A 26,472-nucleotide genomic window follows, 5' to 3' on the forward strand; every position below is an offset into this window, starting at 1 on the left:
AAAAAAAAAAAAAAAAAAAAAAGTGTAACTAATCTAGAGATTATTGAAAGTAAATGGGAAGGTGTAAATACTGTGCCATTTTATAAGGGACTTCAGTATCCATACATTTGAAGTGTCTTTGAATCATCTACATGTACCAGGGGATGACTGTATTATGAGAGGGTTCCTCTTTACCCTAGTATCAGGAATCAAAATCAAGACTTCGTGCTTGCCAAGCAGGCTCAGACCATTGAGCTACATCCCTGGCCTGATTCTATTACGGCATATAGGTTTGATATAGATATAGATACAAATCTAGATATAGATACAAATTCTTTGGACACTGTTAATAACAAATTCTTTGGACACTGCTGTTTTAGCAGGCTACTAACCTGATTGTATTAAGACTACAAGTTCTGTAGACTGTGGTTCAAGTATCAGTTGTTTTCAGAGCTTTCCCAGTACTCTTCAGATCTATCCTAGTGCTGAAGCAGAAATTGGAATGAGAGTCTGTCAGAACAGTTCATGGGGCTGCTGTGTGGAGCTCCTCCTTAGAACTATCTGGCTCCTTGGAAATCCTCTTTTTGGTACTGTGGCCAGAAAGCTCTATTTTCACTTACCTGAATTGCTGCATCCTACCATGACTGAGCCCACATGTGGTGCTGAATCACAGGCAGAAAGAGAGGGATTTGGCTCTTCTTCCCTGGATCATGCAGCATACATGATCAGAGAAGAAAATGGCCATCCCTCAGAATTTTGTCAAGTAAGCCTTTGGGGGTTGCCACCTCAGGATTGTGTGGAGGTTGAGATGTGAGAGAGAAAAGGAAGTTAGATTTCTGCACTCTTTTCCTGTTTGTGAACCAGAATTAGAAGGCTTCTCCAGGAGTACTGTTTGTCCCCTGATGCTCATCTAACATTGTCCATGGGGTTTCAAAGCAGGGGAAATGGTTAATCTCATCATCACCATGTCAGCAGTATTTGAATTTGGCCATCCTTTATCTGACCGCCACTATTTCAGATCCTTTAGTTGATCCATGCATTCTGTTCAAATTGTATGGTTGGACCAAATCTGTTTTGTTTGCAATTTATGTCTGTCTGTTTTATTTGCAATTTATGGTCACTGACGTCTCTGCTTAATGTTTTTTAAGAATATGTAAGGGGGTGAAGGGAGGGTGGGAACAAGGGGAAAAAAATGAGAACCAAGACCTGGCATGTAGAGGTATAAGATCCCAGTAATGAATGTAACTGTACTATCTACCTAGAATGTACCAATAAATTCAATTTAAAATTTAAAAAAATTTTAAAAAGATGCAGTTTTTCTATAAAATGGAATACTATTCAGCCATAAAGAATGATATATATATGCGCACCTGTGTGAAGGGTTGCTTTTATATCTGCCAGAGATTGGTCATAGACTGTGCTAAAAACACCTTGAGCTTTGCTTCTTTGGGATGGTCTGTGTCTGTGAGTAGGTCATGGAGCTCATTTGCTTTCATACTTTGATTCTGCTAGCTCTTGTATCTCTTTCTCCAGTGCACAGGTTACCTAATCAGTGGAAGCTGGTCTGATAGAAATCCCACAGTGATCGCTAAGTGGGTAATAAATAGTACTTCAGTTTTCATAGTTCAAAAATTTGGTAAGGGTTGACACGTATTACAAATACATATCTTAGGAGCACCATCTTTTCAGATTTAAAATTTAAATTGTTTCTAAATATAATGTAATTGGGAGCTGGGAGTATAACTCAGTGGTAGAACTGTTGCTGGCATCTGAAAGGCCCTGAGTTCTATCCCTAGTTGTTAATTAGTTTATTTTGCAGTGTTGGAGGTCAAATCCAGAGCTTCACATACGGTAGGAACTCTACCACTGAGCTACCTTGAGTACACTACCTGGACTACACATACAGTTGTTTTCCAATATTACAGTGAAGGAACATAATTAAGATTTTTCCTTCTAGCTAATAAGTGACCAAATAAATATAATAATCAGACTTGAGTCTATGATTGTAACTACTGTTTAGTTTTAGTTTTGAAATTGAGTATATTTTAGAAAAGCATGTGGATTTTGAGTTGTATTTATGGATCACGAGTTGTGCATAGTAAATGCAGGCAGTATTTTTCTTCTGTAATGTTAAAAAAATTGGATGGAGGTGCTTATTTTTGTAACATTTTAAATGCTTCTTTTGCTCTGCTTCTCTGATAGTTTCTACATTTGCCCTTTTAAATTTAAATTGATATGTAAACTTGTAAACTTTTTTGTTCTCTTAAATGAGTCATTTGGGATAGGAGCAGAGAGGAGAAAACATGGTTATGACCTGAGCCTGCCCTGTTTTTGTTTGTTTGTTTTTTGGTACCTGGATCGAATTGGGTTCCTTGTGCTTGCCAGGCAGGTGGTGGAACCACTGAGCTAAATCCCCAGCCCATGCCCCTTTTTTTTTTTAAAGAGTAAGAAAAATTTATTGAGGGAAAGGAAGCTTCTGAGAGAGACAGAAGGGGGACCAGAAAGTGAGTTGCCAGCATACCCCACTTTTCAAAGATGTTTTATACTCCAAAGCCATGTGGTGAGGCAGGTACAAAGTGGGAAAAAAGAATGAATTATCTGATGAATAGTAAGTTTTGAGCTTTCTTCAAAAGCCTTCCGCGGGTGTATTTGTAAGGTTTTTCTCTAATGTGTGTTTTCTGGTGTTGTATGAACAATGAAGGATATATAAAGAATTTCCTGTATTTGTTAGAAACTTTGTTGTTCACCCAAGAAGGAATTCTTTGAAGTGGTGTAGCAGAGGAACAATGCTTACTGATAAACTTCTTACTATGATTACATTCATAAATTTTTCCTTCAGTTTCACGTTTCTCAAGTTTGGCTGAGAACTTACTCCAGTCTTACAAACATTTCATGTACTTGTTTCTTGCACAGGGTATTTTATTTTTTGTTTTAATACATATTTCATATTTGACTTCTGTTTATAATATTAATAGATACTTTTCCTTACAGCGGCATTCTGCTTTGAAGAGATATTATTCCGCAGTTTGTAATGTGGTTCATCTTTTGTACCAGTGGGATTTTTATGAGTCATAATCAGTGCTTTGTAATTTTTTCATGATATCCCCACTGACTCAAACTCCTGTGCATTTTGTTGAACTTGCCTTCCACATCATTTCCTTCATGTCTTTTCAACATCAGTGCTTGGATTCTCCTTTTTAAAGATCCTTTTCTGATGATAATTTCTTGACAGTATATATCACAGAAGTATCTGATTGTATTTTCACTTCATTCTCCACAGTCCAGGACTATTTTCATTGCTCCAAAATAGAGACAGTACTCCAAACATGAGAAAGATTCTTGCCAGGGAGTCCGGGTTCCTATAATTCTTCAACATCCCCTCCATATGTAAAGTCCTCTGAGCAGGGTTCAGGCATTCCCACTCCTGAGAGAACTCCATGGCCACATCCCTGAGTATCAATAATACCTGGAAATGGGCCATTTCTCTCTTCCTTTTCTCTCTTTCTCCAGGCTTCTTTCTTAGGTAAGGTCAGTCTTAAGTCAGTCCATAAACAGGAAAGTGGGTGCTATGATATTAACATCCACAGAAACTCTGGGATCCCATGTGTATAGGACAGGGGTTCCAGGCTTGGGAGACTGGGATTTGAAACAGAAAATCAGAAACACTAGCCCGAGTGGATCAGCAGCTCAGGTAGAATACATTAATTGTTTTTCTACCAGGTTTTTGTAACAAGAAAAAACTTTGTTTGTTTGTTTATTTGTTTTTTTCCAGTTGTGAGCATTTTTTGTAGTTTGACAACAGGGATAAACTCTTATTTTTATCTCCTGTTTTAGTTTTCTGTGGCTGCCATAACAAATTATGACAAACTTGATGGTTAAAAACAACACACATACATTTTCTTATATTTTGGTGGGTTAGAAATTTGCAGGGCTCAAAGCTAAAAACAACTCTTTCCAATTTGTGTTCCTCTCTGGAACTAGGGGAAATTCATTTCTTTGTCCTTCTCAGTTTCTAGAGCTGTGCACGTTCCTTGGCTCATAGCTACCTTTTCCATCTTCAAGGCCAATAATGTGACATCTCTTTGGTCTTGCTGCTATCATTACACGTTTCTTTATTTCTGCCTCCCTCTTCTATCCTTTAAGCACCCTTATCTAAAAAAAGAGGGAAATAATCTTCTTCCTAAGTGATATTACCTTAAATCTCCCTGGTCATATATATTGCACATTTACAGTTTCCAGAGATATGGATGTGGACATCTTTGAACTGCTACTATTCTGCCTACCAACCTTCCCACCCCTCCCCAAAGTCTGAGCTCATTTATAGCTTCAAAACTGAAACATCTTTAAAGTTTTAGATACTTTTTTATACTTTTGAAGTCAATGTAGGTTGTAGTAGTGGAAAGGCATAGGTATGACCTGGGTTTTCTTACTTTACTGGAAAGTTGTGGGGGAATCCAGAAGAGTAAAAGGGAATAAATGAATTATCTTGGCCCTGAGTGGGGGTGGGTGGGTGGAAAACTAACTCTCCAGTGGTCCTTGCATAAACTGTTAGGGAGGGCAGCCTTAGTGTCACTTGTGAAATGTGGTTTGAATACTACTATCTTAATGATAATTTTCTATTTTTTTTCTTATTTATGTCTTTTATGCTTTCAAAGATAAAACATTTGTAGGAATTTGTAAATTTTCTTAGTATTTTGAATTATTAAGGAATGGAACTCTTTGAAGCAAAGATTATAAAAATCAAAGTAGAAAGATCTATGTCTATTTGAATTCCTTTTCTAATTACTTGAGTTACTTACTGAATTCAATTTATTATTGAGTTTATTTTCACAATTTATTACATATTACTAGTAACTTAAATGTTATATGAACACATTTTCCTTAGTGAGAAGTTTTGTCTTTCTAGTTAATCCATTCTGATCAGTCATTGAACAGTACTGAAATCCCACCATGACCCAAGTACCCTGTTTGAGTCTGGGTGGTAGTGGTAAATTTTGACAAATAGTCTCTTCCTCTGCAGGGCGTACTGTCTGCGGACATGTAGGAGCTGTGGTAACTGGTTAGATGGTTGATTTAATTGATACCATACTATAAATAATGGAATAATTTTTAAACATTTTCTTGTAATTCTTTTTCCAATGTGTGATTAATTGGCTAGTGGATCTTTTCACATACTTCATAATTTGGTGAGATAAAATTGAAATACCATGACTATTTAATTATAGGCTAAATTTACTTGCTTATTTGAAGTGAAGTTTAGATTGTTTTTGAACAGAAATGTTGAATAGGTATCATTTCTTAAGCTTTTTCTAGATACTTAATTTGCAGATCCATAAATTTTAGTTGTTGCAAATAAAATTTGTAATCAGTGTATTATGTATACCTTTCCTAATTAAGAAAGATCTGGCACTAATTTCCTTGTTTGCTCTTTTAGGAATGTTTTAAAGGAAGTTGGGCTATTCACAAGTTACTACATAAGAAAGCAAGTAAGTAAAATCACTTAAAATATTTGTCCTCTGCTTTTGTGCTAGAAGACAGAAATTCTTGTAGTTCTGAAAGTGTATATTTGAATGTTCTGAGAATATGATCCTAAAGTTATTTTATTCTTAATAATACCTTTGCATTGTTTCACATATTTAACATTAAAACTTGAGATCTTTGCTAGGCTAGATGGGTCTTGATTGACTGGTACCTGATAGTGTCTTAATCTTTTGCCACCCTCGTGTCTTTGTTAGAAGTGTTTTCATGTTGTAAGCAGTGGGCACATGAGCTCTTTGACTTCATTTTGCCAGATCCCCACCTTTTTTTGTTTAGCTTTTAATTTGTATTTTTTTCCTACTCAAAATTATATTATAGTCAGCCTTTTGTATCCTCAGATTCTGCATCTGTGGATTCTATATCTGTGGATTCGAGCACAGTAACTGTAGGTCAAACATTTGAAAAGAAATTTTCATCTATTTTGAACATGTACAGTATGTAGCTGTTTACATAGCTTTTACATTATATTAGAGATGAGTTTAAGTACATGGGGAGATGTGCATAGGTTATGTGCAGAAGCATGCCATTTTAAACTTTTTTTCTTTTGGTACCAGGGATTGAACTCGAGTCCTTGCACTTGCAAGGCAGGCCACCGAACCGCTAAGCTAAATCCCTGGCCCAGCATGCCATTTTATAAAAGTGACTTGAGCATCCTAGGAAGATTCAGAAACCTGTCCCCTGGGATACCGAGGGATGAATATACTTTGCTTTTTGGTACCTTAATGTTATTATCCACAGTCTAATATTTAATTTTCTTTTCTGAAATTTTTTTGATGCCACATAGTGAAACTATCAACTGGTTCTTAGCTATTGCTGCTGCTCATCCTGCGAATTTATGTCATTAGTGTGGCTGTATGGCTTATCACAAGTTCCCGGGCATTGATAGGTGATTTTATATCATTGCTATTCTGATGGACATAAGCTTGGCAGGCAGCACAGGGTTATTTGTATTTAACTGTTTCTGCTTTAACTTGCTGATCTTGGTAAGTTGATTTAAGGAGGTTCAGTAGATTGTTTTACGAAAACAAATCTGAGGTCATGACATCGAACCACCTTTGGAAGAGAAGGAAATAAAAAATTTTAAAAGATAATATTTTCTGTGATTGTATTATATAAAATGATGTCTACATTTAATAAAAGTGGTAGGTTGTTGTGGGAGAAAATATGGTTAGAATGAAGATGATAAGTGAATAAGTGAAAGTGTAAAAAGACAGGTGTTGTTGATTTTTATTTTCACCTCAAAGTATGGAGGTAGATTTAAATAAAATCATATAACATTATTCTTGTGTATATTTCACACCTTGTAAAATGGTAAGTATCTTGCAGAGTTCTGAGCCAGTTTGTTTTTTATACTTAGGGAATTAAAGCATAGGGAAGTATAAGGGGTTGAAGTTAAATAGAATATTAATAAAATACCTTAGAACAGGTGTTTTTAAGTTTGCCAACTCCCTGAAGTGTACCTGTTTTGCAAGTACTGGATTTCTTTTTTTAAAAATTAATTAGTTTTATTGGTACATTTTAAGTATACAATATGACATTCATCATTGGAAATTTATACCTTTACATAATCTATTTTGGTTCCTTTTAAAAATTTTTTTATTTTTTTCTGGTACCAAGGAATGAACTCAGGCCCTTGTGCTTGCAAGGCAGGCAGCATCTATCTTGGTTCTTATTTTCTCCCCATTCCCCTGCCCTTCCTTCAGCCCCTCCACCTCTCCCTATTTACAAAGTCTTTGTTTCCATGTTTTCATTTTCTCATATTAATTCTGTTTTCTATTAATTCTGTGTCTTGTTTATTTTACTTAAGAGTATGGCCTCAGTGTGCGTCCAGTAGCTATAAATGTCTCTAGTTTCTCTTTCTTTATGTCCGAGTAGTACTCCATTTTATTAAAAAAAGCACATTTTATTTCTTGAGTCTCCAGTTGATGGGCAATTGGGCTTTTTCCAAGTTTTACTGATTGCCAACTGCCCTGGATTTCTAAGGGCAGAAATAATTATTTTATTTTTATCTATATGACAAGGTAATAACATAGCAGGTATTCTTTATGTAAATACGTCTAATTATTGTAGCATTGGACCTAAGTTATTTGGAGTTTGTTATACTTTCGGTGCTTAGTAGAGTGCTGTCTTTTGGTAGTGTCCTCTTAGATCTTTTGGGGTGATTTTCTTTACACTTGATCTTAGCCAAAAGGCTGAGAAGCGATGGGGGGGTGATTTTCTTTAGTGTGTGAGCCAAATGCCCTCAATCCCTGTGGGTTCCATTGGTTAGAGTGCTCTCACCTGGCCAGAGCTAAATCTTTCACATCTAACAAACTACCCCCAAAACAGTGTTTTGAGTGACAGTCCTAGAAAAGGGAATACTATAAGGAAGAATGATCTCCATAGCTTAGAAGAGTATTGAGAAAAGCATATGGAAAAAGTGTTGGGCAAGGAAGATATTGGGTATATTGACAGATGGTACTTTGGGTGAGCAGTTCTCATCATGAGGGTGATATCCTCAGCCTTTAAAATAAGTGTAGTATATATTGATCTGATTAAAAATACTCTATTTATATTTGTTTGTGTGGGCTATTGGTCCATAATTTGCTTTTTAATACCTTTGGTTTTGACACTAGAGAAATTCTAGTCTCATAAAATGGAAAACATTTGCTCTTTTTTCTGGAAGAAATTAGTTTTCTGGAAATTTTTACTCCTCTTCTGGAAGAAATTTGTTAACTCTTTAAAAATGTTTGATGGAATTTAACAAGGCCTGGAGTTTTCTTAATTATGGAAGCTCAATATTTTGTATAGATCTTGGGAAAATTTCAAATATAAGTTAAATAAATGACTCATGAATATAATTTATCATAGTGAAGATCAGTCAGAGTGTAATGCCTTAATTAAAGGCATATAATGGTGATATCTGGGTGCGTCTGCCCTACACTGTATCTTCTGGCAGAGTACACATAAAGTAGTTTACTTTTATTTTTTTTAGTAGTTTACTTTTTTTTTTCCTTTTTATTGAGTTTATTGGTACAATCTAGGTATACAATACAATTGCATTCATCATTGGGATTCTGTACCTTTACATAATAGGTCTTGATTCTCATTTTTTTCCCCCTGTCCCTGCCCTCCCTTCACCCTCTCCTCCCCTCCCCATTTACAAACACTTTATTTCCATTTTTCAGTTTCTCATATTTTTTTCCTCTCCCTTATTACCTTTCCCCCACCCTTCCCACTTTCCCTACACCTTTAGCCCTTTACTTCCTATTTCACATTATTAATTATCTCATTAGGATCCTGTGTACTATTATAGTTTTTCACACCAAAGAAACTATTCGGTATTTCAGTTAAAGAAATCTCTGTATGAACATTAAAAATAGGGAATCCTAAAATAAAACTAAAAAGGAAAGTAAAAGAGAAAAGGCAATGATGTAACATTAAAATAATCCTTAATTCTGGAGATGAAAATGGTCCCTGAACATATTTAAATTGCTTCTCGCTCTTATAGTCTTATCTTATTCTTTTTTTCATTATTTAGAGAATACTTTATTAGTTTCTGTAATCAAACCCACGTAGATATGACCTTACATATTTAGTACGATGTGTTACCCCTGTACACATGGGAAAAAAAAAAAATAATTAACATTTCTAGACCAATATGGTTGTCCATTTCTGTACAATGCCAACTCAACACAGTAAATTGGGATGACATTTTCCAAAGTTGGCAGTACTGTTAAAGTTTCCCAAAATTCAATATATATATGTATATAAAAAGACTAATAATAGTATGTTATGCATCAATAGCAGCAACAGCTTTTCCAGGTTCTGCAGTCATCTGAACAAAATTATAGACATTCAGCACATTCCATTAAAAAAAAAAACAAAAAAAAGAATAATATCCAGACAACAGCAAAGTTCTGTTGCTGTTGTGGTACCTGGCACCATTTTTTCTATTAGCCTCTTAATCATCATCTGGAAAGAGAACATTCTAGAGTAGTATCATTAAATGTAGCTCTGATAAAGTACGGTCCCTACTATGTATCATAAAGCAGGTACTAGATATTTTACATTCGTAGAGGTATGATACAGTACCGTCCTACATCAATAATACTAGATTCAGTTTTGGTTTAAAATTTCCTTTGTCTGCAAATAAGATTGCTACCCCTATTTTTTTCTGGGCTCGTGTCACATGGAGAATTGTTTTCTATCTTTTCACTGTCAGTCTATGGGCTTCTTTTTGCACTAGGTGTGTTTCTTGTATACAACATATTGTTGGATTTTGCTTCTTATTCCATTTTGCCAGTCTATTTCTCTTGATTGGTGAGTTGAGGCCATTGACATTGCTGGTTATAACTGATATGTACTGACTTATTATTGACATGTTATTGGCCTTTTGTTGACTCTTTTTACTTTTTTCCCTTCTCCTTTTAATTTCTTGCCTTGCCTATTTGATTTGCTCTGTTGGGCCTCATGGTGTTGTTGCCTTCATTGTCTTTTTCTAGGATCTTGTTTAGAATTGCTTGTAGTGCTGGTTTGGTATTCATGTAGTTTCTCAGGTGTTCTTTGTCGTGGAAGTGTCTTATTTCCCCATCCATTTTGAAAGAGAGTTTTGCTGGATACATCAGTCTAGGTTGGAGGTTGTTCTCTTTTAGTACTTGAAATATCTCATTCCAGGCTCTCCTTGCCCCAAGGGTTTGTGTTGAAAAGTCTGCTGTGATTTTTTGATGGGCTTTCCTTTGTATGTGATTTGTTTCTTTTCTCTTACTGCTTGTAGTATTTTGTTCTTCGATTGGGTTTCTGGGATCTTGATTATTATATGTCTAGGTGTAGATTTTTTTGATTGTAGCTAGTTGGGGTCCTATATGCCTCAGTTATTATCTGAATGTCAAATTCTTCCCCTCTGTTTGGGAAGTTTTCTGTCATTAATTCTGTGAACAGCTCTTTAAAGTCATTTTTATTTTCTCCTGCTACTTCATGTATTCCTATCAGTCTTATGTTATTCTTCTTTGCATCATCTAGGAGTTGTTGGATCGATTTCTCATGATCTCTTACTGTTTATCAGAGACCTCTCTTTTCACAGTCACTGACTGCAATCTTATCTTCTATATCTGAGAGCCTATCTTCGCATTCTTTTATTCTGTTGCGTACACTTTCAATAGAGTGTTTAATTTCCTGGATATCTGTTTGAATCTGTTTTATGGATTCCATTTCTTTCCTATGTTGGGTGTTTATTTTTTCCATTTCTTTCTTATGCTGGGCCTTCATGGCTTCTATCATGGTCCTGAGCTCATCTATTTTTTTTGTCAGTTTCTGCTCTGGAGTCTCGAATCATGACTTCCATTTTGCTCACTATCTCTATGGTTATCTGGGAAATTATTTCTGTTTTGAATTTTTCTAGAGCCTGATTGATCTGTTTTGTTACTTCCTGTGCTTTGAATTCAGGGTGTCCTGGTGGTTCACTATCAGCCTTTTCATCCTCATTTGCCCTGCTGTTTGCCGTTGGTAAACTGGAAGTTTGTCCTTGTGTCTTGCTTAAGTGTTTTCTCATTTTAATTTTTGTTGTCGGACTCTCCTTGGTTTAATTTCTGGATTATCACCCATATCTTCCTGATATAGTTGCACCCTAGCTTCTGTGTCTCTAACGACCCACAGACATTCTCATCTTCATAACATCAGAGAAATAGCTCATCAAATCAACCCACAATGCTTTATCCCAACTGATACCATCAGCAACACATTAAAATCAAGCACAACTTGGACACTGACCACCTGTGGTAGTCACTAGTCTATGACCCTTAAATCATTTGAATTAAATTGAAATCAAGAAGCAGTCCAGAACATGTCTGTAGTGAACAAAATTTCAATATAGTGTATTTACCATTTAATGGCTCAGAAAGAGCGAGGATGCAAGACCCCTGATCTCAGTTAGCTGATGGCTGAACCCCATGACGCTGACTGACCTTGGGCCGCTAGGGGGGGGGGGGGGGCTTATGGAGGTTCAGTGGCACCCACGCGGCTACCTTCCTGGAGCTTGAGCAATGGCGGCTGGGTCGGGAGCAAACGTGGTTCTTCCCGAGGTGGATGGAGCCCAGCCTACCTCCCGGTGCTTGAGCAATGGCGGCTGGGTCGCGAGCAGGCGTGGTTCTCCTTTCTACTTTTTTTTTTTTTTTTTTTTTTTGTTTTTTTTTTTTTTTTTTTTTTAAATTTTTGGGGTTTTTTTTTTTTTTTTTTTTTGTAGTTTACTTTTAATGTGATCTATAAATGTTGTGGCACTTCTATTTTCACTATTATTTTATTCTATCCTAGATAATGTGTTACTCATACATCAGTTTAGAAAATCCTGTCCCAGGCAAAGTTTAGATGTGTACAGTTATCTTACATAGCTGGAGAAAGCTTTTAAAGAATAAAGCCTGGGTATGATATTCTTTGGGCCAGACTTTGCATGAATCAAGATCTGAGGAATTCTGACTCTTTGACATGGCCTGTATCTAACCTGGGCGTATTGTTTTGTGGTATATGAAAGAGAGCTTACAGATGCTTGCTTATAATGTCTCATGCTTTCACAGTTATTTAAAAAGACCAGTTTTACTACCAACCTCACCTCACGTCAGATACATTAGATATCTGTTATATGTCTAGCATTTAGGGCTCACCTTTCAAGTGTAAATTTTCATGAACTAATTATACCTAAAGATTAGAAAAGAACCTGACGGATTTCAACTTTGTAGCTAGCTTTTGGGTTATTGTGTGTGTTCCAGATCTGTTTTCAATTTTCTTTGCTTTTTTTCCCCCCTCTTGCTCTCTTTTTAATTTTTTTTGATACTGCGAATGGAACTCTGGACCTTGCACTTGTGAAGCAGGTGTCGACATCACTGAGCTTAAATTCCCAGCCCCGCTTTCAATTTTCTTTTGCAAATAGATTATGGAAGGGAAGGAATGCAGATCAACAGAAAGCCATGAAAGATTTTACTTCTTTTCTTTCTCTCCAGGAATATGTTAAAGCAAAAGCCTGAATTTGATTGCTTTTCTGCCCTAGATTTCAGGAGAAAGTTATTCTCGAAATTTGTGTTTAAGGCAGAATTTCTTCATGTGATTCATAGCTAAAGTAGGCATTTTGAACAATTTTCTATAATGAACCTATTGGCAATGGATGGGAGTCTGTTTTTGTCCTGGGATAAGAGTTTTTGTATTGACAATAACATTCACAGTGATTTTCTTCAACTACAGAGGGGATAAAGATATTTAAAATTCAGTAACAGTAGAATCTCTTTTTTTTTTTCTTTTACTTGTATGTGATGGTACAGATATATTCTCTTCCAAAGTAATAGATTGGCTATATTCTTGCATTCTTATCAGTTGTGTGCTTCAGTGTCCTTTTAGTATGGAGGTGTCCACATGTTCATTGGATTGGAAACTGGCCTTCTTGGATCATGGCCACATAATACATGTCACCTTAATTCCTCATCTATTAAATAAGTGGATTAGATTTTCTCTGATAGCCTTTCTAGTTTAAAATCATATGACTCCATTTAAGCAGCTTTCTTTTGGTCATGCTGAGGATTGAACCCAGGACCTTACCATTCTATATTTTGAATAGGTTAAGAGATTTTATTTTTCTCATATATCTAAAGTTAGTTTGAATCCTGCATTTCAAAACCTATGGACAATAAACTCAATTAAAGCTGAAAAAAAAATTTAAAAGGCTGGGGATTTAGCTTAGTGGCACCATGACTGCTTTGCAATTGCAAGGTCCCGAGTTTGATCCCTAGTATTAAAAAATAAAACATAAGCTATGGTAATAAAAGAACTGTGTGCACTGGGCGGTTTGTGGATTTATACTTGCTTCAGTAGGGACTTGAATGAATAAGGAAGAGGTAGTAGGTACAGCTGGTGTGCTGAAATTGTACCATACAGGGCTTGCTTTTTTGAAAAAGATTCTTAGGTGTATCTCAGTAAGCACAATTATTATGTATTAATAGCTAAAATAATAATATGTATGTAATTAAATTCTCTTTGAGTTTGCAGTAACTTTCAACAGATTATTTTTTCCCTTTTCTCCTTTTCTTCTTATATCCCCTTCTAAAAAGAGAAAAATATGGTCATAAAAGCTTTTAAAGCAATTTGAAATATTGACTTAAAAGCCATTCAACTGCTAAGCAGGAAATTAGTTTTGATTTTAAGTTTGCTTTGAGGTAATTTAGGATCTCTTCTTTTAATAAAAGCATAACATTCATTTGTTACATCTAATTCCGGTTGAGTTTTTTTTGCTAGGGCTCATATTTCATATTTTGACATGAACTTCATATAAATTGAAATTGAAGAGAGAATGCACTGAGAGAAGCATTTCTATGAGCTGTTCCCATAATGTTTCTTTTTCTTCTAAGACATTTGGATCTTCTAAGAGAAATTATAACACTGTAGCAGTAAAGTAATAGCTTTGTTAGTTTAGGGTGGAAATGTGCTGGATTCTTGTGTCTGGTGTGGCTTTATATTTAAATAAGTAAGAATAAAAGTCTGCTGCTCTGTCACTGGAGCATGTTGTTTTCCCCTTTTTGTTTCACTCACATCTCTTCATTCATCTGTTTCCCAGAGGATGAAAAGGCAAAGCAAGAAGTATCTTCCTGGACCGTTGAAGGTGATATTAACACTGATCCTTGGGCAGGGTATCGATATACTGGTAAACTGAGACCACATTATCCACTGGTGAGTAAGTCAGGTCATAAGAACTTAGCATTTAAAAAAATCAGTTTTGAGTTTAGTATAAGTGATAATTGCAATTTATATTCTAATGGTGAACCATGGAACAGGAGTATGTTCACAAAAGAACTTGCACTCTAGCTCTTTAGCTCTTACAGTGCATTATTTGGGAGCTAGTTAGGATAATTAACTGTCATGGAAGAAGTAGAGAAAATTTTCAATGAAAGAATTAAAGCTTTATTAGTATTTTTAAAAGAATGAGGTAAAGTACAATAGTTATTTTCTTTCTGACGGTAGTGTGTATTATTTTCTAAATTTTTAAAATGTAATATTTGTGCCTTACCTCATAACTGCCGTTTTTGGCCACTCCTGTCATTTCTAGTATTCTTTGCTGAGTTTTAATAGGAATTCAATGAAGTTGTAATCTGATTATTATCCTTAAATATTTGAATTCTCTTTACTGATGATTTTCTTCTTAAAATTTTGAAAAAAACATGAAATTCTTAAGAAAGTCTCTTTAATTCTCCTTCCCAGAGATAATGAATAGGAACATTGTGGTATATATTTTATTTGAGACATTATTACATCCTTGGTGTCAATTTGCCAGTGTTTTTTGGAACAATACTGGCACCTTGTGGTGTATAGCTAATCTAAAGTCACTGATGGCTTTTCTTAAACCTCTTAAAGGGGTGGTATAAGCACTAGGAAAGTAAGGCTTAATTTTAATGAAATAAATATCTGCTTTGATATTTTTGTGTCACCTCAAACTATTTTCATTTAAAAACTTTTACTTGAGCTTTTTAATTTTTCCTGTTTTATTTTTTTTACTAGTTAATAGGTTTAAATTGTTTCAATGTTTTCAGATGCCAACAAGGCCAGTTCCCAGTTACATTCAAAGACCAGATTATGCTGATCATCCCTTAGGTAAGTTCTGATATGTTGGTTCTTCACTTTTCATTGTGGGCTTGATGATTACTGCAAATGGAAGGAGTAATTTTCTTATAGAAATGTTTACTGCTGGACTTCTAATAAATGTAAACATTGCTTTTTCAAGCCATTTTAGAGCATTTAAGAGAATTAAAGATTATTTCCCCTATTAGAAATCTGTCCAGTTCTAAAAACCTTGTTTATTTAGCTGCTAAAGATTACATTTTGAATAATACTATATTTTGTGATATTATCAATTTTTAGATAAAAATGTTTTAATTTTGACATGTCCTCCTAAATTAAGGCAAAAGTAGATTATGGAGGCCTAATTGGAATGCCTAACTAAAGAATGGACTGTAGTGATAACAAAAATAGTGTATAGTTGTGACGATAATGGTGGTAATAATGAGGGTGCTGCTGATTCTGTAATAGTAACTGATGTATATTTTTGCTTAACTATGTGCTAAGTTCTTTGCATGTCACTCCATTTAACACTTTCAGTATTTCTGAGATAAGTTATACTGTCTTTAAGATATGGAGAATCATATTAAGTTCTATACATAACTTTAACATTTAGTCAAACCCATTGTTGCAGATAAATGAAAGGAAAATACAGTTGGAAGAATAAAAAACTGTTGAGGACATGTTATTCTTTAATCTGAATATAAATGAAAAGTAAGTCCTACTCCTTAGAGACAGTCACTATGATCAGTTTTTTGAAATGTCCAGAGATAATTTGTGTATATACATTAGACTCCTTGCCCATTTGTGCACAAAAAAAATACCACATGTACCTTTTCACTTTGCTGTCTTGATATATTAATATATCTTGGAAATATTCTGCATGAGCACATATAGTCACTTTCTTCATTTTAGTAATTGGATTATTTTATTATATAGTTATATCATAATTTATTAAACCAGGCACCTTCTAATGAATGTTGATATTATTTCCAGATTTTGCTTCTTCCAGTTTGTAGTAACTAGTCAGGTATTTCTGTCTTTGTATGAGTATTTCTATAGGTTAATTGCCTGATGTGGTATACATCAAAGGATTGCATATGTTTTTTGATTTTGAAAGATGTTAAAAATTTCAGAGCTGTTTAGCAGTTGTTACTCTCATTAATATATGGGGATCTCTTATCTCTTACATCTTCCCCAACATTTTGTGTTGTTAAACTTTTTTTTTTTTTTTTTTTTTTTTTTTTTTTTTTGTAGATGTAAAAATGGATTTTTTTTTTTTTTTTTTTTTTTTTTTGCTAATCTGGAAGATGAAAAATGGTATTTTGTTGCTATTTTAATTTGCATTTTTATTATTAGATTTCTTCTTCTTGTTATTTTTTTTTTCTTTTTCTGTTTTTGTTTTGTGTTTTGGTATCAGGCATCAAACTCACTACCTTGCGCTTGCAAGGCAGGTGGCAGCACCATTGAGCCCTGGCCCTGAATTTTTAAAGTTACGAGTAATGTTGAACATCTTTTCATATGTTGAAAGTAATTTATCTTTTCTTTTACACTGTTCAAATTCTTATCCCTACTCTTAGATTATTAGTTTTCTTCCAAGTTGATTTGTAGATATTCTTTCTATGTTATAGAAAATCCTTTGATATATGTGTTTAAAATGTTTTTTCCCAAGTGACCATTTACATTTGTCATTAAATTTGTGGCAAACTTTCAACATTCTTAAGTAGTAAAATGCAACCTGTATTACTGATTTGAAATGCAACCTATATAATTACACTAAATCCTCACATATCTTTGGGTATATATTTTGATTCTTTTCTGTTTCACTAACCCATTTTTGTAATTATATACCACTAATGTTTTAATATTTGGTAAAGTTTGTTGTCCCCACCTTTCTTCTTTTTCATAATTTTTCTGGCTACTCCAGTATGTTTTTCCATGTAAAATTTATAATCAGCTTGTGTTTGTTCCCAGAAATATCCTCTTGGCATTTTTGGTGGGGGGATAATATTAAATATATACATTAATCTTGGAAGAATTGGTAACTTAACAATACGGAGTCTTCCCATCCAAGGACAGGGGGCATTTTTCTATTTTATTTAGATGCCTTTTCATGTCTTTGAGCAGTGTTTTCAGATTTTTCTTCTTGTAGATATTGTTATATTTATTCTGGGTATTTTATTGTTTAGCTATTTTAATGGATATTATCTTCTGTATTTTGTTTAGCTCATTGTATATAGGAAAGTATTGATTTTGATATATTTTGTTATACTTTGCTAACTTGATTTCTATTTCTAGTCATCAGATGGCTCTCATGTTCTAGGAATATATGCATTAAGATTTCGTCCTTTCTAATTTTGTCTATTTCTTTTTATTTGTTCCATCTATTAGTATTGATAGAACAGTGTTAAATAATAGTGCTGATAGTGATTATTCTGTTGCTTCTTGGTTTGAGGTTAATATTTGTCATACTAAGGTAGTAGCTAGCCATGGTATCCTATGTGTCTTTCTAAATAGTCATTTATTTTTCTTTGATCTATGATAAATTTGATTAACAAATTTGTTAATATTGAACTATCCCTGCCTTCTGGTATGAATCTTACCTAAATCATGATTTCTTTTTGTTGTTGTTTTTCATTCTGTTTGGTAGTATTTCATTTGGAATTTTTCCACCAGTGCTTATAAACAAGATTAGTTAATGATTTAGTATATTATTTTTTCATATTTTGAAATAGTTGGTATACACTTTCTTTTAAATGTATATGAAACTTGAATTAGACCAATTTTATTAGTGCAGATTACTAGGGTAATGTTTTTCAAACTTCCATGACCCAGAGTGAGAAATGGGTTTTACGACATGACCTGTGAATATGTGTGTGTGTCTGTATACATTTTATAGTAGCACTAGTCTTGGTTTGTATAATACAATCTAATAATATCTGTTCCCTTTTTACTTTTAAAAAATGTTCAAATGGGAAAGGGAAGAAGTAGGGAGAGGGAGGGAAGGAAAGGAAAAGAACAGAAAGAAAAAATGTAAGTAAGTCTTTTGTAAATAGGTGAAGAAGGATGGGGGGTGTGGGAAATAAAGGAATCAAGAAATATCATGTAGAGGTACAGATTCCCTATTATGAATGTGCACATTATATGCCAATAAATTAATTAAAAAATATATTTTGCCCACTAAAAGATCATAAACTGTAGTATGAAAATAATTGACTTAAATTCCTGTTTCAGAAAATAGTATACTAAGTGATACATTAATTGTTGATATAAAGGTGCTTCATGAAATAATTGTGAAAACAATTTATAAGTCAGTTACGGAGCTTATTATTATACCTCGCATATAATATGTATGTACGCTGTAAATCATTGATTTCTAATACCAGTAGATCTTAAAATTTGTCCTTTAGAATTCTTCCTTAAACTTGTTTAGCACATTTCCTATTCATATTGAAAATATTTTATAAATAAACTAACCTGGACCTCCCCCAAATATGAAACAGCATTGTGTGAGACAGGAAGCCTTGACTGTTATACCATCAAGGATATAATTATTCTAATAAATTCTGTATCTTTCCATTTGTTTCAGTTTTACTTACTGATTTTTCCCTTCCAGGGATGTCTGAATCTGAACAGGCTCTTAAAGGTACTTCTCAAATTAAGTTACTCTCATCTGAAGATATAGAAGGAATGCAACTTGTATGTAGGGTAAGAGTAATTCTTTTCTTGTGGGTATGGCATGATTAAGCAGTACATAACAAAGGAAGTCAATGATTCGATGATCTATAAATGTATCCAGTATTACAATGTAAGACTAACTAGCCATACATTTCATTTAGCTATTGTTAATATATAATTTGGTCTAGCAGTTGCTTTTTACTTAAATAGCCCATTTGGAAATTAGTTAGGTAATAAATATTTGGTTGCCAAGTTTGTTTCCTTTACCTTTTGCTATAGAACCAGATTTTTAATGACATTTTGTCATTTTATTTTCACCAGTATAATAACATAGGACAAGGGTTAAGGCTCATACAAGATTCAACCAAAGGTCTTACAGCAAAATACAAGCATGCTAGTAGTGGTTGGTATTAATTACATGAAGTTACATTTTTTAAAGGAAAAATAAATGACTCATTGATAGTGTTCATTTAGATGTGATTCTTAAGGTTTTATGCAGCACTTTAAAAGTAACTTGATGCTGATTTTTTTGATAATCTGTATAACTTTATATTCCTTTTATTTGTAATGATTCTTTGAGAAAATTCATGTATCTTTTATTTCCCTGTATTCTTTATTATAGAAATGTGAGAAGACTGCCTTTATCAGTTGATAATTGCTTAAATTTAATGTACATTTTCACAGAGAAATCTTAGTAAATAAACTTTAACCTACTTCTTATGTAAACTTGTATATTAACATTTTTTATAACAATGTAGAATGGAAAGTTCATGTTACTAACTTTCTGCAAAATCTAAGGTGATACAAAGGGTACAGATTCCTGGTTTTTGTTTGTTTGTTTTCACATGTGCAGTGTTCCTCTTTTATAGCTTGCTAGAGAAGTTCTGGATATTGCTGCTGGGATGGTTAAACCAGGTGTAACTACTGAAGAAATAGATCATGCTGTACACTTAGTAAGAACTTTACTATTTTACTTTGGAAAAATTTTCACATTATTGCAAGTGTTTAAATTCTGAATGTCTGAATAATATGGTTAAGCTAAAGACGTATTTCAAATATAGAACATATTCAGCAATAGTTATTCTCATCTTTACATACAGTCTTGCCTTCTGGTTTGTGAGCATCCATCCATGGAGTCACCCAACTGAAAGTTGAAAGTATTTTGGGGGAAAAAATTACACCTACACTGAACATGTATAATTCTCTTCTCATTCCCTAAACAATACAGAATAGCATTTACATTGTGTTAGCATTATAAGTAGCATAGAGATGATTAAAGTATCTAGGTAGATGTGTATAGCTCATGCAAACACTATACTGTTTTATGTAAGGGTCTTGAGCATCAACAGGTATTGATGTTCAAGGGTAGTCCTGGAACTAATCCCCTACATATACTGAGGAACCAGTATATCTGTGATGCTAATCTCTGAGATGAGCTTATGTTTTCATTTTTTATTGATCTAAGGACTGATACCAGGGCCTTCTCACTGAGCTATATCCCAAGCCTGTTTAAGACAGCGTCTCACTAAATGCCCTAGGCTGTCCTTGTACTTGTAGTCCTTCTGTCTCAGCTTCCCAGAGTGCTAGGATTACAAAAAACATGTTTTTATTTTTTGGTACCTGGGATCAAAGTTGGGACCTTGTGCTTGCAAGGCAGGTGACAGCACCACTGACCCAAATCCCGAGCCCAGGAATATCTTATTTTTGAAATGGCAGCATTTCAGTTGCACTTTTATAAAATGATTAATTTTATCAGTGCTTTAAATACATTATGCTACTACAAACATTATTCTGAAATGGAGTGTGATATCTGAAGCTAGATTAGTAGGAAATCTTGTTTCTTTTATATCTACAAGGCCATAAACATACATATTTATAGTAAATATAATATCTTTTTTAAAAAATAAAATAAAAGGGCCGGGGATTTAGCTCAGCAGTTTGGTGGCCTGCCTTGCAAGCGCAAGGACCTGAGTTCAATCCCCGGTACCAAAAAATAAAAAAATAAAATAAAAGAGATCTTAAGACTTTAGATGAGTTTTCATGTTATATGACTAAGTTGTTCAGTAGGTAATTATGACATAGAAAACAGATTAAACCTGTTCTGGTAGAGTTTGTGTGGCAAGGATGAAACTGGTATTCTTGCATGATAATGGTATTACAACTGGGGATAGACATAGTATGTCTGAGAGAATTTGACAGTATGTTAAATTATAAAAATGCTTATACATTTTTCAATTCAGAACTTTTAAATCTTGGTTTTTGGGTGTTGTTACATGATACCCCAGTGTGTCCAGTGTGTAGTAAGCATTTTGAGTGCTTTCTCTGGCCAGGTGCTCTCTAATGTATCTTTCACATGAATTCATTTAATCACACTAACACTCTCTTGAGGTAAGTGCTAGTAGTATCATACCAGTTTATAGATAAGGAAACTGAGGAAGAAAGATACCAATTAAGGTTATGAGACTTGTTAGTGACAGAGTTGGCATTTTTCAGTAAAGACATTTTGATTCTGTGTCTTCTAAATTGCTATTTATACTATTCAAAAAGTATGAGCATATCTGTAAATAAGGGAAAAGCTACAGAATTGTAGTTATTGGCTCTAAGATTTTTGTTACTGATAAAACTTCAGATTAATTTAGATATTCAGTAATAGTGGAATTGCTATTATGATACAGTCCACAAATGATATTGTATGCAACCATTAGAAGCCTGAAGATTGTGTGACAGTATAGAAAGAGAATGTATGCTGTGATTTACCATCTATATAAAACGTCCAAGTAAAGTAAGTCTTGTTACACAGGCCAGAATGTTTTTGTTGCTGCACTGAATACAGTGCTTAAGATGTCTCAGAGAGTGTATAATTTATTAATTATGATAGTATTCATTTTTTGGTCATAGAGATACTTATTTTTTATGTAAGGAATTATAGTTACATCAGCCTGTTTAGTGCCGGGGATTTAGCTCAGTGGTCCCACTGCTTGCCTCTCAAGTATAAGGACCCAAGTTTGATCCCTGGTACGCCCTCACCCTGCAAAAAGCGCCTTTTTAGCTAGGTATGATGGTCCCTGTCTTTAATTTCAGCACTCTTGGGCAGGAGGATGGCAAGTCCAGTTACAGCCTGGGCAATTTAGTAACTTAGTGAGTCCTTGACTCAAAATAAAAACCAGGGAGCTGAGGATTTAGCTCAGTAGTGCTATAAGCGCAAGGTCCTGAGTTTGATTCCCAGTACCTGGGGAAAAAAAGAAAAGGACAAATAAAGCAGAGAAACTGGTTTACATATACTGTATCTGACTGGCGTAAACCTGGCGTAAACCCAGCTGGGTACTTTTTAAGATTATACCTCCCAGCTAGCTGCAGTCATACCAGCCTGTGTCCCAGCTGTTAGGGAGGCTAAGGCTGCAGGGTCTGTTTAAGTCCATGAGTTGTAAAGCAGCTTAATGAAACCCCATCTGGAGAGAAACACACACACACACACACCCACCCACCCACGCACCCACCCACCCAGAAATCAATCAAACCCCCCCACACCCACCCAGAAATCAATCAAACCCCCCCACACCCACCCAGAAATCAATCAACCAAACATACTGCTCTTTTTAAAATAAAATATTAAATGTTCTTTATAGTAACATCTTCATTTTTCAGATTTAAAATCTAATTCATTTTATCAAGTTTTCCCCTTTGTATGTTCAAAATCATTTTCTTTATTATAGGCATGTATTGCAAGAAATTGCTATCCTTCTCCTCTGAATTACTATAATTTCCCAAAGTCTTGTTGTACCTCAGTGAATGAAGTTATTTGCCATGGAATTCCAGACAGACGACCTTTGCAAGAAGGAGATATTGTTAATGGTAAGAAATGTGAATGCAGTTTTTGTCACCATTTTCAAAGAAAAATCCTGGGAATCTGTTAGTGACTTTAGTTTTCTTGACTTTATTCCTATATGTATGCTTTTTTTCTACTTAAAATTTAGTATCATTCTAAAATCTGTGGAATTTTTTTTATAATTTTGTGCACAGTGTTTTTAAGATCTATCAAGAATAATGTGTGTGGAGTGGTATACAGTATTTCTTTAATGCTTAGCTTATATGGTAAGTAGGTGAAAGATGTCAATGAAGTGAAGTAAGTGCAGTTTTGTTTTTTAAGCCCACTAATAGTTTTGAAGGGATCAGGGCAGGCTTTCTTATCATTTAATAGTAACCTTTAATAATAAATGAAGATCTGCAAGTGCAAAGTCCCAAGTTCAATCCCCGGTACAAAAAAAAAAAAAATGAAGATCTTAAGACGTCAGGTGCAACTCTCATATATGTGCCTTTCCTGCATGGAGTTGCTTTTGAGAACTCTGTGCTCTGCTATTTGGAGGAGCTGCAAATGTAAAGGAGAAGCTACAATGGTATTTTCCTATCAGTTTTAAAAAACAGTATTGACATAGTCTCCCCTGGGTGGCCTTTGTAATATTGTTGCAGTTAGTCTCCTCTTCCTGAGGAAGTCTAGGAAGCATGAGCCCAAATTGCTCAGTTAACCAATTATGATGGTTGTTGTGAGTGATAGAAGAGATTTAATTGTAATATGATAGCTATTTTTATTGCAGTTGTTATTAATTCAGTTACAGTATTTGTTTAGAGTACCTTGGGTTTTGAGGCTAGTCCTCTTCCTTTTCCCCTCTCCTACCCTTTATTTCCCCCTCCTTTATTTCTTTTCCTTTTTTTTTCTTCTTTCCCTTCCCCACCCTTCACCTTGTCCTGTCCTCCCCTCCCTTCCCTTCCCTTCCCCTTTTCCTCTTCCTTTGTTTCTGTCCGTCTACCTTTTCATTTCCTATTTTTAGATTTATGAGTCTCACTAAATTGCTTAGTTACCCAGGCTAGACTTGAATTTAGGATTCTTCTGCCTCAGCCTCCCAGAGTGCACCACCATGCTAGGTGCTGTTTTTTCATATAGGCCTTATTTTTATTACATATACAATGTATATAATAAGTAAAAATAGTATTTTTTATTTAATTTGAAAATGTAGCAGAGTCCTGGGTTTAATATTACTCTTGTTTTTTATCTTGATAATTGTATCCTGCTTAGCTTTTTCTCTGCTACACATGATCTAATTAGTAAAACCACCCATGTTGCCTGTCCGTATTCCTGTGCTCCACAGTGAGTGTGGTTGAATTACCCTCAAGGAGTTTCTGTTCAGGGGTAAGCATAGATTGAACGCAGAAGATTTTTTTTTTCCCCTTTAAGTTGCTTGATCCTCTCATGTTGGAAAAACTTTCTCTTTTGAAATAGATCTACTCTTTTATTTTTAAGTGAAAACAAGTGACTTTATATTTGCATATTCTTTTGCAGTGGACATCACTCTTTACCGCAATGGTTATCATGGGGACCTGAATGAGACATTTTTTGTTGGAGATGTGGATGAGGGAGCACGGAAACTAGTACAGACGACATATGAGTGCCTGATGCAAGCTATTGATGCAGGTCAGTCTCGGTGGTGGGCACCCATGGGCACTGCTCTGTGCTGATGGGTGTGAGTAACTTGTCATTGTACTGCCCTATATTTTCTGTGCCTGCCAGCTTTGCCTCTGTCTGTGCACCTATGCCTTGTGAGTTAGCTTTGGGTTTTTGCAATTAGTGGGATTAAAGATGATCTTAGAATCCCTTGGCTAGGGAGGATGAAGTGATCACTCAGTATCCTATCCTGTGTCTTCTGAGATTCATCTTCTCTTTCTTTGCCTGATAAATGAGGAGTGTGTGGATAGTTCTTCAGTGCAGTTTTTATTTCTTCTTTTTTATTTTGAGTTGTTTAGGATTGTGTTCTCTTTAGAGAAAATTAAGTCAGAAGATTTTTAAGAGGAAAAGGAAGCAGCCTCTTATATTTGCTTCTTCTTTTCTTTACATATCACTTCTCTCTAGAGGTATCCATTGTTAATATTTAGTTTCTCCTAAGCTTTAAGGCATACACAATTGTGTGTATATGTTTAATTAGGTTAAATGGAATTGTAGTATTTGTACTGTTCTGTAATTTGGTTTTTTAAAACTAATATCTTATAAATCTTTCTATATTAGCATGTGTAAACATAAACAGAGCTACCTAATTCTTTTAATGGAGATGTATTATATATTTCATAGCATCAAAATTTCCTTGAACTTCGGAAATCACTGTCCATAGCATTGTAAATGTCATTCTTACCTCCTTTTCCCCAAAGTTTAAAAATACTCCTTTAATATGTTCCTTACCCTAGTGTAGAGCACTAGAGAGTTTGAAAAGTTGTTGAAATTGATTTTCTAGAGTAGGATTTCTGAATGTATGCATTAATGGCATTTTGGGGGGGCCTGGCAATGCTTTGTTGAATGGGGATTTTTCTTTATTATATACTTCAAAATGGGTATGACTTTATTGTGTGTCCCCAGTCCCCCAAACCAGGTCTGATAGAACGTTCTGGATAAGAATGAAATAAAATTATTTGAAACTCAGTGGTTTCAAAATCAGAAGCCCCTCTCCTCCTGCCAAAAAAGGTCAACCATATGGAACTTATGTTTAAGAGGAAATTAAAATATTGGTTAAAATACAACTCCTTAAGCTGTTGAAGCAGAAATTTGATTGGATAGGGAAACTGTGTTATAGCTGAACCTCTGGTTGGGTATCATACTAAGGTGGTAGGAGTTAGAGGACATCCAGAGTCATGGCTTGATTCAAAGAGTCAGGAGTCAGACAGTGCTCCTTTCCTGAAATCTTAAGTGCTAGGACAGCCTTGACAGCAGTGAGAAGCCTTTCTTTTGTTTTGTGTTCTGTCATATCAGTATTAAAAGTCATAAAAATTAAATAGTAAGTATATAGTGAAAAATACCTTTCTGTGCTGTAGGACCTGTTGCAGAGACAATTACGAATAGAGAACCATTTTTATGGGGACAAAGAAGCCCAGGGGAGGGCTGGGAATTTAGCTCTGTGGTTCCGCCGCTTGCCTCGCAAGCAGAAGGACCCGAGTTTGATCCCTGGTACAAAAAAAAAAAAAAAAAAGCCCAGGGGAAGTGATTTTTTCAGAAGTAGACCACCCTGCAATTTGAACCAAGTCAGGTTACTTTTTGGACATTCCTTTTCTCCTGGTACACTTTCCTCTCTTAATTCTTCTGTTCAGTAGAATAGAACAGAACAGAATAGAATAGAATATTGACTTTAGAGAAGAACATAAAGAGCAATATATATTTCCTTCTATTTGATGTCTGTTTCTAGAGAAAGCAAAAGTTGCTTGTCTCCATTCCCATAATATTGCAAGGTGTCCTCCTCTTCTGGCGTTAAAGGAAGAATTGACGCACTTCTGCTTTGAGTTAGACCTTCACCATTTACTGGCTGTGTAACCTCTTTGTGGTTTGTCTCCTCATCTGTAAATTTAGGCATGAAGACATAAAGTACTTATAAAGGTTCTTGACATAGATATTAATTTCTTAGTGTCATTTATTACTCTTTGTCATGAATTGCTTCTTTTTCTTTTAGTGAAACCTGGTGTTCGATACAGAGAATTGGGAAACATTATTCAGAAGCATGCTCAAGCAAATGGATTTTCAGTTGTACGAAGTTATTGTGGGCATGGAATTCATAAGCTTTTTCATACAGCTCCTAATGTACCCCACTATGCCAGTAAGTACTAACCAAAGATTTGGTACATGCTATTCAATAAATTTATTCAATAAATATTTATTCAAACATTTAATAAGACCTACTA

General features: G+C 34.6%; 1 protein-coding gene across 1 annotated transcript in view; it reads left to right on the forward strand.

The window, feature by feature from the left end:
- The window catches only part of Metap1 (methionyl aminopeptidase 1), a 70,506-nt gene that overhangs the window by 33,282 nt on the left and 10,752 nt on the right, over positions 1-26,472 (forward strand). Inside the window, exons 3-10 of the mRNA XM_010640970.3 lie at positions 5,414-5,465; positions 14,090-14,202; positions 15,060-15,120; positions 18,701-18,792; positions 19,632-19,715; positions 22,476-22,614; positions 24,098-24,229; positions 26,244-26,387. Coding sequence (XP_010639272.2) covers positions 5,414-5,465; positions 14,090-14,202; positions 15,060-15,120; positions 18,701-18,792; positions 19,632-19,715; positions 22,476-22,614; positions 24,098-24,229; positions 26,244-26,387 — 817 coding nt within the window. The remainder of the gene's footprint in view (positions 1-5,413; positions 5,466-14,089; positions 14,203-15,059; positions 15,121-18,700; positions 18,793-19,631; positions 19,716-22,475; positions 22,615-24,097; positions 24,230-26,243; positions 26,388-26,472) is intronic.

This window comes from Fukomys damarensis, unplaced genomic scaffold, assembly GCF_012274545.1.
Source record: "Fukomys damarensis isolate Sample0158 unplaced genomic scaffold, DMR_v1.0_HiC HiC_scaffold_32, whole genome shotgun sequence".
NCBI lineage: Eukaryota > Metazoa > Chordata > Mammalia > Rodentia > Bathyergidae > Fukomys > Fukomys damarensis.